Source organism: Rhyacophila brunnea, unplaced genomic scaffold (genome assembly GCF_057557595.1).
Source record: "Rhyacophila brunnea isolate RB1 unplaced genomic scaffold, BYU_Rbru_1.0 scaffold_21, whole genome shotgun sequence".
NCBI classification, from domain to species: domain Eukaryota; kingdom Metazoa; phylum Arthropoda; class Insecta; order Trichoptera; family Rhyacophilidae; genus Rhyacophila; species Rhyacophila brunnea.
Genome location: NW_028232871.1, coordinates 13,562,767 through 13,575,433, shown reverse-complemented (window position 1 = coordinate 13,575,433; position 12,667 = coordinate 13,562,767). Strand labels below are relative to the sequence as shown.

The window sequence follows — 12,667 nt, the reverse complement described above, 5'->3', positions numbered from 1 at the left end:
TATTAAAGTTTATTTAAAGGTACCTAAATAATTTTTGCACCAGTGAATTAAGACAAAATTATAAGGGGAATATATATTCGCACAATTGAATAGACTGTTTTCACAAAGCGCTGACAACATTTAAAAAGATGTTCGTCACATCGGAAATGGATGATATTCACAAATCAACTACAACACTCAAATGATCGATTTGCACTAAGGAAAAAGTAGTCTTCACGTATCAATATACTATGTATTGTAACCAATTAATCGTAAAAGAATACAAACACTATGAAAATTAGGTTTAATGATTATAAACAATATTTTGGCAAAACATAAGTATGTATTAGGTACCTACTTTCAGATTCAAATAATACTATAAATACCTATTTAGAAAGTGACGTTAATTAAAACTTAGGTAATTGTGCCGCAGATGCCGTCATGAGCTTTTATGATTTTTTTTACGAAAACAGTTTATTCCAGTAGACAATTATAATAAATACCTTTTTCTGTCGGCACATAGGTTTTTCGATCCAATAATTGTTAATTTAAAATTTGAAATGCTCATAGATTTTGATACTTCATTATCACAATCTAAGTTTATATTATTAGGTACCTATTATTAGGTTGGGGTAGGTTAGGTTAGGTCAGGTCAGGTTGGGTTAGGTTAGGTTAAGTTGGGTTAGGTTAGGTTAAGTTATATTAGGTTAGATTACGTTAGAATAGCTTAGGTTAGGTTTAGTTCAAAAATGATACTTATACAATCTCATGACGGCATCTGCGCCACATTTACCAAAATTTATATCGATGAACCGAAAAAGATATACCTAGGTGGTGTTATTTGGTTGTAGATTTACATCAAATAATATATGAACGATAGCAGCACGAATATACACATATTTATATTACTGCGTTAAACATTAATTATATTGACACCTAAGCATCATTTTTGCGATTGCCTTCTAATAAATTGTATTGCTGCTACAATTATTAGTTTGACATTTGTGAATTTCTACCTTTTCTTTGTGCGATATATTATTTGTCGGTGAAAATAATTTTACAAATGTGTGCAGTTGTCAAAATTGAGTGAATTTATATTTACAATGAGTGATTTATGATTTTTGTTTTGTGAAACAAACTATTTTATGTGATTTCATCTACATATTTATTTGTGAAATCATTTAATATATGTGAAAACTACTTTCCAAATGTTAAAGTTATTTTTTTTTTGTGAATTTTGATTATTGCATTGTGCGATTAATTCCCACCCAAATTATAATAACTTTCACTGGAGTCATTAATATGAGTAAATAATTCTAAAAGTCATTAATTTATTTTGGGATAATAAAATTATTTTTACCTATAATAATATTTTACCTACCTATTATTGAAAGAGGATAGAATATTATTTTATGTTATGGTAACATTGGTAATGGACAATGGTAAAAAAAAAACGCTGGAGAGTTGAGAGTTTGTTTCAAGCAAATAATCGTCAATATCAAAAATACTGGATTTCAATCTTCGTTTATTTGACAGATCTTGAGAAATTCGAAATATCTTTACATTAATGGTATCCTTTACCATTGCAGTAAGTTGCAACTGTACAATTCATTGCCTTTTAAAATAGGGATAATCGGCAATGTCTTGACTCTTAATGTCAAAATATCTGAATAACCAAATGGTTTTCCCTCCACATTTAAATAAGATAATAAGAGGAGTGAATGATAACACGTGGAATAGTTGCACACAGAAGTAAACAATGTCATGGCCTCTGTGGAATCAGGCCGTGCCCCAAGTGGACACGAGTGTGGGTGCATATACTGCTGAGCAATGGGCTCTGATGCAGCAGCAAAACTGGGATCAATGGAACCAGTGGCAACAGCAATACTCACAATGGCATGCGCAATTTGGAGACAAGGTATTTATTGTGATTTTACGCTATAAACCGACCGAAATTTGATAAAGAATACAACCAAAATTTTTATCTAAAGGTATCACTGTATCAAGGTATATCATCGACGCATTTCGCGAATAACTGACATCTCTTTTTGAATGTTTTCCCTTTCGATAACTTCAAGCGGACTGTTGGGATACTGACATGGCCCCCACATCCTGAAGCGGGCCCCCAGGCTAGGATCTTTGGCGGGCCCCCTACCTATCTCTAAGGATAAAGGCAGTGTGACGCTCTACAGTAACGTTTTCCAAATGGTGTACGCAGTAAAATTAATGTGTATATTTAGTGTTTTTTTTTTGTATATTTTAATACTTACATCCATTTTAATTATTATGGAGTTGTCGAGTATCCATACACAATTAAACATTGTACAGAAACTGTGTAATTATAATATCGAAGGACAATAGTGCCGTAGGCGACTTTTTTACTATTAGAGCAAATGTATGATATGTGTTTATCTCACTTATCTGGTTAACTCGCCACGCCGGGCCCCCAGGCTAGAGCCCTGTCAGCCCTTCCCTTGTGGGGGCCATGAATACTGGTAAATGCAATTGAGAATTGCTACTTTATAAGCTATAAGCCAGTGAATTTACAATCTGCTTGTAAACTCGCCCAGTGTCATCATCGAACTAGCTAACAAGCAGATTGGAAATAATCTACCAAGAAAAATTGAAAGCCAGGCTACTTTACACGCTACACGTAAGCCGATATGCGTCTGTGCAATAGAGCGGCGACCTCCCGGTAAAAAAACGAACTAAATACTTCCTGTCAAAATAGTACCAAAAATGACAGTTTCAACTCGCTAGCTTGTTGGCTTCTGAGCGAGTGGAAAGTTTTGTGTGTCATCATCACAATCGCACTAGCTGATTCGCCTGCTTTTCAACTCGCCAACAAGCAGCTTGTAAAGTAGCTCAATGTCATTGACGCATTAATACATGCGTGTAATCAAATTATACAAGTGTATTTAATTTTTTGTTGCTGTACAAATGCTCAACGTATGTTCACACATGCAAATATTGTCCATTATTATTATATTAAATGTAGATGGTTTGGGTAGCCCACATGATACAAATCAATATTCCACTATCAAGCGTCGCTACTTCCAACGAAACAGTGAAACAATTCCCATAAACCTTGACAAACTCGCTTGTTTGCCGGTTCATTTGCACATGTTTTCCATCGTCAATGGAATACAAAAAAAACATCGGTAATTGTGCCGCAGATGCAGTCATGAGCTTTTTTGATTTTTTTTACGAAAACAGTTTATTCCATGTAGACAATTATAATAAATATCTTTTTCTGTCGGCGCATCGGCTCTTCGATCCAATAATTGTTAATTTAAAATTTGAAATTTTCATACATTTTGATGCATCTTTAAGACAAACCAAGATTATATTAGGTAATATTAAGTTGGGGTAGGTTAGATTAGGTTAGGTTAGTTTTGGTTTGGTCTAAAAAGAAAGTTATAAAATCTACATTTACCAAAACATCATTTGTCAACGGTTTTTGTACTACTTTTGCGCAGTTTTTATATATTGTTTATTTGTTTATGGTTAGATGTATGTTAGTCTGGACTAAACTTTGTTGTCCGTTGACAAAATGAACCCTACCTACATTACAATAGGAGTGCATATTACACATTCGCATTCATGTTCAGCTAATGTGTCCAGTTAAATGCAACTAAAGATTATTATATACATACAAATTAATTCTACCTTTCTACCCACGGTTCCAATAAGCAGTGGCGGTTTAACGCCGTTTTAGGCGTCGGTTCTGTTTAGTCGAGGTTTCAGTTTTGAAATGGCAATGTATACAGTCGAACTTGGTTATTATGGTTATTACCTGCTGATTTCACAAAGCTTGGGTTTTTTCCATGCAATTTCAACCATATGCGTGGATACTTTTTCAATGTTGTCGGCGAAAACACCAATTAGGTACTTAGACACTTAACTAGTGTCATAAATGTAATTCGATCCCTGCGGAATCTGTCTAGTTAACTGCCCGGTCAGATTTTATTGCTTAGGGTCGAAAATGTTGTTTTTAAACGATCGACTGATTAACAGTTTTGCTCGGTATACCCGAGAAGTAGCTTGTTATAAAAGTGAATAAATGTATGGAGAAAACCATCAACTGAAATGTCAACGAATGTTTCCTCGTTACATCCGAGATCTCGCTATTTCCGTGATCGTAATAACCAAGTTCGACTGTACCTGTTTTTTAAGGGTGGACATGCTCAGCGTAGGTCAAATGAAGCTTTTGTTCTATTTTCAAAGCATGATCCTGGACATACCTTAAACGTTGTAGATAATCTATTTATATAAATTTGAAGCCTTATTATCCTTTAAATTTATTTTAAACATTTGATGACTGCATAAAGTATTTTTATTACATAAAATAGTATTCTTTTAAACCTCTCGCTCTAATGTTTTAGTATATAGTCATATTTCAGTACATAAATGTGCAGTGGTGTTAAGATTTTTTACATTCATTAATTTTTAAACGCATTTATAAAACCATCATGCCAATGCATTTTTTTAATACTTTAAGCCATCTTTAAGTAGAATTGAATTCATTTTTAGTTAGTTCTGTTTTGTATGAAAAGTTATTTCGATACCATTATTGGTTGCTAGGGGGTCCTAGCGACTAAATTATTAAATAATATATACGTGCATTACTATGGAAATCAATATGAAATGACATTTCATTATTCAGTATTTCTATCAAGTACAATTTTTTTTGATCGTTTAAGCTAATCAAGTCAAGTTTATATGATTCAACAGAAAATATAAAAACGTATATAAAAAGTTCTTTTTATCATGTAATTATTTTATACCCAATTGGTAAGAAATAGTCTTTTTAAGAGTTTGTTCTTTTTTTAAAATTTGAAATTCTACTTAAAAACATGAAAATTACGTTTAGTTTTTACTTGTTTTTTAAATAAAAGTTATTTTGGATTTACAAGGTACACAATATAGATTGGCAATTAATGGCAAAAGTTTTACAGGTAAAACTTCAGTCTTGAAAAAAAACTTGTTTTTAATTTGCCAACAGTACACGGAGCAGATGAAGAGCATGGGCGGAGCTGCTGGAGGTTCGCAGCCCCCCCTGCCCCCCATACCCCAGGCCACCGACGTCCCGCCTCCTCCCCCAGATAACCCTCCCCCGCAACCTGTCGCCCCGCCTGCAGGATCAATGCAGTTCCCCCAACCTCCTGCCAATTATAATTTCCCCGCTTACAACGCCAGTGTGGCCCCTCCCGCTGTACCGTCAGCGCAGACCGGTCAGGGTAACTACTCGACAACTGACAACTTTCAGAATCAAAACTATTACAATGCGCCCGGACAGAATTACGGGGGATACGGTAATGACAGGCAGCCGAGAGCGGTTAAAAATGATTTCTCGCAAGGGCATAAATCTAACTTAATACCGGATAAAGGTGGACCGGCACCTTCTTCGGATAGATCTAATTTTCAAGGAAAAGACAATACATCAGGCGGCGCTGATTACCGATTCAATAATAAAACTGGGGGCGATAATTGGCAACGGCGGGATAATTACGATGCTAGGGCTTCAGGCACAGTGGAAAAGGCTAGTAATGATCAAGCAGGATGTTTCTCTTCTGTTGGTGACGGGCCGTCTCATAGTGGACCAGTAGCCAGCGGATCCGATTCCAATTCAAGCAAACCGTCAAATTCGAAACAGGGGAAGCAGGATTATGCCGAGGAAGAGAGACAGTTCGATTTGCAGTTTAAGAAGTGGGAAGAAGAATTTTTTAAGTGGAAAGAGCACAATATAAATCATCCCGATAGAGCCGCTTATGATGAATATGAAAAGACTTTCGAGGCTTGCAGGGCGCAATTATTAGAGCGAAAAGAACAAATGCGGTTGAGGAGAATGAGTGAGAGACCTCCAGTCCCATCTCAATCGTCTACTGTTGCAGAAATTAACAAATACCCGATGAAAGGTCCGGTAAATCAAGACGATCAGTATCATTCGCATAATAATCAGTCGTTTGACGCCGGTGACGATATGCACGATGATAATCCTTATCTAGCGGGAGATTCCCCTGATGATTGTCCACCGGACGGACCAGAACTGTTCCCCAAGTCATTCAACTCAAATGACGGAATACCTGGGTTAGATTTGGTGATGGAAGAGAAACCTCCCGTTCCTGTCCCAGAAATTGACCCTATCAAATCCGCGGACCCGCAGATGCCAGATTTCTCAGCGATATCTAAAGGTATCGATAATATTCTCGGAGATAGAAAGCTTCTGCAAATGTTGTCGATGGTTCGACAGAAATCAGATGAAAGTCAGCCGTTCGATTCACCGCAAGTGACCCGTCAAAAACAATCTGCGCCGTCGCGTTGGTCTTCCGAAAAACATGAAAATGGTGCCGACGTTAACCAGCCACAGATGGACACTGCATATTCTCCTACTGACACCCCTCACGATAACGGTCCCGAGATTCAGTTACCAGAGATGAATAAAATGCCGCCGAGTTTCAACATGAACCGCATGCCCCCGAACCGGATGCCTCAAGACGCGAATGAGATGCCGGGGAACAGGTATCCGAACCAGATGCCGCCTGGAAATATGCCCCCGCATCGAATGCCTTGGAACGCAAATCAGATGCAAGGGAATCCACCCTTTCAAGGACAGAACAACATGAATAGAATGCCCAGTGATTTCCAGCAGAACAGAATGCCGCAAAACAATATGAACCAGCAATTCAACAACCAGATGCCTCGAAATCCCGGTGGAATGGTTGGGAATCGAATGCCATTCGGACCGGGTCCGACCGATCAGAGAAATTTCCCCGCGAACCAAAGCAGACAGTCGATGCAGTCTCTTTTAAGTCTGCCGATAGTCAGACCGAATATGAACATGAATTCCGGGCCCATGAACCCGGGAAATAATCCGAAGAACCAACAGGCTCCGAACTTTCGCCATCCTGATAATTGCGGTAATTTTCAAAATGAAAACCTGCCGTTCGATCAAGGCTATGGTGATGATGATGACGGTGATTTGCCGCAAGCCAAAGAGTTGCCGGCGAATGTGGCAAAAGAGGCTGCAGCACCCAGCGTGCCTGTCAGTACAACTCACACCATTCTGGAGCCTGTTATTGTCGTGGACTACGATCACAAGGCAGACAAATTTTCAGGTTTGAACCTTTTATTATGTTAGTTGAAAAACAATAAATTGTGACGCGAAGTGACTATAAGGCTCTCGGCATCTTCTGTAGAGATTAGCATTCTCACTCTCTGATGATCGGTAGGTAGAGGAATCATTAGAGACATAGTTCTGATCGAAGATGTTGAAGAGACACTTGTTCTGCCAGGTGGAGACCTTAGTGACCTTAGTAGTTTCAGTATAAAAATTGCGGAACCATGTTTTAATTTGTCAATGAGTTCAGCCTCAAATACGGAGCCTTTTTTGCTTCACTTTTATTCAATTCTTTCAGGCTCCTCTATAAAACATTTCACAATCTTTTTTGGTTAGAGCAACACCATCGCAGAATTTTGTAAAATTTCACGAAACCCCTACTTGGCTGAGGGGTAATTAACAAAAGAGATGTGTAAAGCAGTAGAACGTGACATTTGTGGCGAAGGGTGGAGTTAAGTGGCTGTTAAAATCAGACATAAAAAGTGCACACTAAACTTTGTCAGTCAAACGTATTTGTTTTCATTCAACTAAGACAACAATGTGTAGATAGTATTTGTTGGTTTTTAAAATTCAATTGAGTCCCTGCCATGGCAGGTAATTGTCAAAATAATAATATTTGTTTATCTATAAAATATCTGAAATTATGCCATTAAACCATACATAATTTTAGATCTTTTATAGATAGAAGAATATTTGTTATGAATTATGGTTTGGTTCAGGCAGGGGTTAATGAATTTATGAAAACAAATCAACACCATCTGTAAAATATATTCTTAACGAAAACAAATAAGTATGGCTGTAAATGTTTGCACTATTTTTGTCAGATCTATAAGCGTCGGCCTATAGCGTCGTGGGTCCCTGGTTCGAATCCTGGGTCTGGCAAGTACATATATTGTTTTTCGTATGAGTCAGAGTATGGACCTAATATGTGGGCAAGTGGCTGACATCCATTTCTTGTAAAAACTAAATCTGTTAATACAAACCTCCACTCTGTGGAAGCCCATGTGATCTTATTAGGATCGGACATGGTCGGAAGATTGGCATCACCAATGGCAGGTTAGTTCTGCACCTTGGGATAGCAAACAACTGATGTTACCGATCATTTCTACCAACTCAGCTTTATTGCTCTTAACGTAGTGGAAGACAAACGATGTGTTACTATAGGATTTAAATTTTTGTTTAAATGTATAAATTCTACTTAATTGATTTTTTTTGGGGTCAGGTTTTCGCATTAATTAATTCTAAGTAAAAACAAGCAGCCATTAATAATCTTACCGCCGTATGCATGAAATTCCAAAATACGTTCAAGCTAAATACCCGATGTTCTGCTAGTTACCTTGATCTACCGTTTGTGACGTAAGCAATGTGACGTTATCACGTCATCACTGAATATTGAAAATGGCTACCTATCAGTCCTGTCACTATATAATCTGCAATTATGCATTCATTACAACAAATGTTTGCTTGAGGCCCTCGTTCATTTTGTAAACTCTGTAAAACATTTGCGAACTTTAAAAACAGTACCTACCCGTGGTGTTTACAAAATATGTACAATTTTGATCCATAGTCTAGAACAGTGCTTCTCATATGCGGCCACCAGAGGATTTTGCTGTGGCCACCAGCGCTTAAGGTGACGCATCAGTGAAACGCCAAATAATTTTCAACTGTACGCGCGACGAAATTTTGTACTCGCTTCGCATTCATTGAGAGAACGGCGAGTCAGACATACGTCACTTTGCTGCGTGATGGCGACAGGCCAATTAATTCTAAAATCGTGTAAAGATGACTAAAAACGTTACCCATTTACTTTAAAAAGAAAACATGTCAATGAATATATTATTATTGTTACTAATAGAATAATAAACAGAACATAAAATGGACGTATGTTGGATTTATATGAGAAATAATATTTCGTTTGACAGGCGTCTTTTGCACCCGCGACCCGCAATCCGCACATCGCCTAGCAACGATCTTTTTAGACCGTGCCTCAACTAATGCATGGCCTTAACAGAATAATATTTCAAAAGTTAATTTATAAAATTATGAAATTGGTTGAATACACATGACTTGTCATAAATTTATTTCCACACTCAAAAATGATCCATAATGTATTTTTCTGATGAGATGAGATCGTGTGTGAAATAGTCTGTTTCTGAGAATAAGTCAATTAAAGAGTTGGCAAGAATGGCTTTATTAATATTGACGATTTTTCCTACTACTGTATACTGTGAAAGATCATTCAGTGTAATGCACTTCATAAAAAACAAATATCGAAGCCAGTTGGAAAAAAAGGAGTATTCAGGAGTTTCCATTTGCATTATTTTTAAATAAATAGATATGTACTAATATGTTCGAATGTCTTTTATTAAATGGACTTGTCTATATATAAATTAATCTATTTTTTTAGTAAATAAAATTTAGCTTTAATTTTTTCAATCACAACAAAAGTGAAATTTGGTGCGGCCACCAGACGTTTCCATAGGACTGTCAATGTCAATTGTGCGGCCACAGTTAAATTTCACGTGAGAACCACTGGTCTAGAATCTAGATAGTACAATGCTCCCGTATTCCGATATAAGATGGAAATAAAACTAATAAACAAGACGAATGTCTCAATCACACTGGTAATATTAAGATTGTCGTAGGGTGATTGGTATAAATGATAATATTATAAAGAGGTCATTACATAATATGTAAATCCCTTTTCATTACCGTCAAATAATTCAAGTCCGAATCGCATAATAGAAATGAACTTAGCCATAGATAATATACGTGAAATTAGCTGCGGGAAACAAACCTATGTTGCCGTTTAATAACTCAATAAATATTTATTGGGAATACTTTTTCCGATATTCAATTCTATTATAAAAACACTGTAAAGTAGTAAAAAAAATGTTTATAGTTTATATTAACTATTCAATTTATACTGTGCAGTTCGGACACTAATTCCACGCTTCTTGACAATTTCTATTTTTTTTATTATAAGGGAATAAATATTTAAAAAAAAAATGGCCCTAATACTAACGTGTGACATGTTTGACGTCATAAACTAACAAGGCTGTGACGTCACTAATATTTACATTCATGCATACAAATTGGCAGTATTTAGATTGAAGCTAATTTGATGTTATGTACATACGGCAGTTAATGTATAAGTTAATTACCTTTTGGGTCGACACTTAAAACTTATGTTGTAATGAATATTAATTGTGTTTCAATCAACGCAACCAATCAAACTTATTTTCCAGACTATGACTTCCTGGAACCAGTCAAAATGTTTGATTATGGCCATATGCCGAAGGACTTATTGAAAGTGGGAGAGCGAGGGAAGCTGCCTTACAACGATAGGCTCCAAGACACCGACATTAGAGCTAGAGACACCGACATTAGAGTTAGAGACACTGATCTCAGAATACGAGATGTGGACTACAGATATCGAGACGCGGACAATAGACCTAGAGACACGGATGCAAGACCAAGAGAACGGGATAGAGACGACAGGAATCGCGACTTCCCTGAGAGGAGTAGTAATTATAGTCAGCGATACAGTCGTAGCGATAGAAATCCTGAAAGGGACAGAGATTATTCGAAAAGGGACGAAAGAAGTCGTCATCGGAACGATGATAGAACGAGAGACGATGATAGGAATAAAGACAGTGAGAGGAGCCGATATAGAGACAGAAGCTACGACAGACGCGACGGTAATGACAGGCGAGACAAATATGACAGGCGTAGCAACTCGAGGGAACGCAATAAACAGGATAAGTCTGGAGACATTATTGAAATTGTGGAAGTGCCCGTGGAGGTCATCGAGATTCCCGATGATGATGTTATCGGTAATACCATTGTGATGATTGATGATCTCTTGGAGACACCCGGCCGTGAGGTCAGGCCTCGGAAAATTGCCATTATTCTTCGAGGTAATTTGGAATTGTGTTTTTAATATTTTTTTAAGATAAAATTTCATAACATTGTATTTCTTGCTTCGGGAGAAATACAGGATGCCAACCACCTACATCCTCTGGGAATGTCCTAAAATGTGTATGGAAAGGGTAGAGCTGCTTAGGTCGGTTCAACCATCAGACTGTCCCACCTGATTGCCACAAAAGTCAATTTTGTCGCATTTAGAAAATTTGCAGCGTCATACTGCCAACGTGAAGATCTCTTCACTTGGATTGTTTGGCAGTTTTGTAGTAACATTTGTTACGTACATGTGACCTCATTGAGCCATCCACACGCACTCGCGCCGTGACTACTGTCGCTCGCGGTAGAGGTACAGGTGACCTCATTGAGGTGTCCACATGCACTCGTAGTGCATCGTGGTGCGACACGCGCCATGTGGACAAGGCCTAAGAGTGCTATCAGCAGCTATCGAGGGTAGTTTATCATATTACGTATGTATTGAGGTCATGGCCCTCACATCCTGAACCGGGCCCCCCTACCTATCTCTAAGGATAAATGTAGTGTAATGCTCTACAGTAGCGTTTTCCAAATGGTGTATGCGGTAAAATTAATGTGTATGTTTAGTGTTTTTTGTTGTATATTTTAATACATCCATTTGAATTAAGGAGTTGTCGAGTGTCAATACACAATTAAAAATTTTATCATACAACCACATAATTTTAAGTAATAACATTATTGAAGGAAAATAGCGTCTTTTTTTACTATTAAAGCCAATTTGTGTGGTGTGTTTATCTTACTTATCTGGTTGACTGGCCGCGCCGGGCCCTTCCTGAGGCCGGGTCCCCAGGCTAGAGCCCTGTTAGCTCCCCCCTTGTGGGGGCCATGATTGAGGTATTATAATTGTTACAATAAGTTAGTTGTAATTGTTACAATAAATGCTATGTTTTAACAGCACCTCTCTTGGCTGTGCTAATTTTTAGAGTGAGATAGACAGTTTTGACTGTTTAGACGGCTAACTTATTGTAACAATTACACCTCAATACATAAATATGATAAACCACCCTCGATAGCCGCCGATTGCAATCTTGTGTATAGAATAGATGCACTGATAGAATATTAATTTGAGTAAATATTGACTCCTTCAAATACGTAACATATTGTGTCCATTTTACCTTGAATCGATTCAAATTGGACTTTCTTAAAACATGCTAAACTATTCATTCGTCAATGTATTATTATGCAAAATAATCGGTACAGACAGTCATATCTTACCTGAGAGTAACTTGGGATTATAATTATAATATATCCCCCTTTTTGTAATTAAGATATGATGTCGACTTTAGAAAGGAAAAAAGGGTGTAACCCTCAGTTTTTTCAAAATAGGTTTTATTGCATAAGAACGTTGTACATGACTAAATACACGTTGTCTCCAAACGATGCAAGCCGATGCTGATTTATTATCTCTTTAGCTAGCAATTAAAAAAAAAAGAAGTAAGTGACGTGGGAAAAACGACTTAACCATCATTTTTGCTGGTTTTTTTTTTAATTAACTCTGTAATTAATATCAGATTAGGGATATTAAAAACAAATTATTAATTATCATGCACTTTACGGTTATGTCTATTTTGTATTTTAACTTTGACCGAAAACCATAACAAAAACCTT

General features: G+C 37.0%; 1 protein-coding gene across 2 annotated transcripts in view; it reads left to right on the top strand.

Annotated features, from left to right (window-relative positions):
* Positions 1-1,407: 1,407 nt before the first annotated feature.
* Positions 1,408-12,667, top strand: part of ZAP3 (protein) — a 30,979-nt gene continuing 19,719 nt past the window's right edge. For both annotated transcript variants that reach the window (XM_085948997.1, XM_085948998.1), the window contains exons 1-3: positions 1,408-1,897; positions 4,985-7,097; positions 10,348-11,019. In XM_085948997.1, the coding sequence (XP_085805123.1) occupies positions 1,739-1,897; positions 4,985-7,097; positions 10,348-11,019 (2,944 nt within the window). In that variant the 5' untranslated portion in view covers positions 1,408-1,738. The remainder of the gene's footprint in view (positions 1,898-4,984; positions 7,098-10,347; positions 11,020-12,667) is intronic.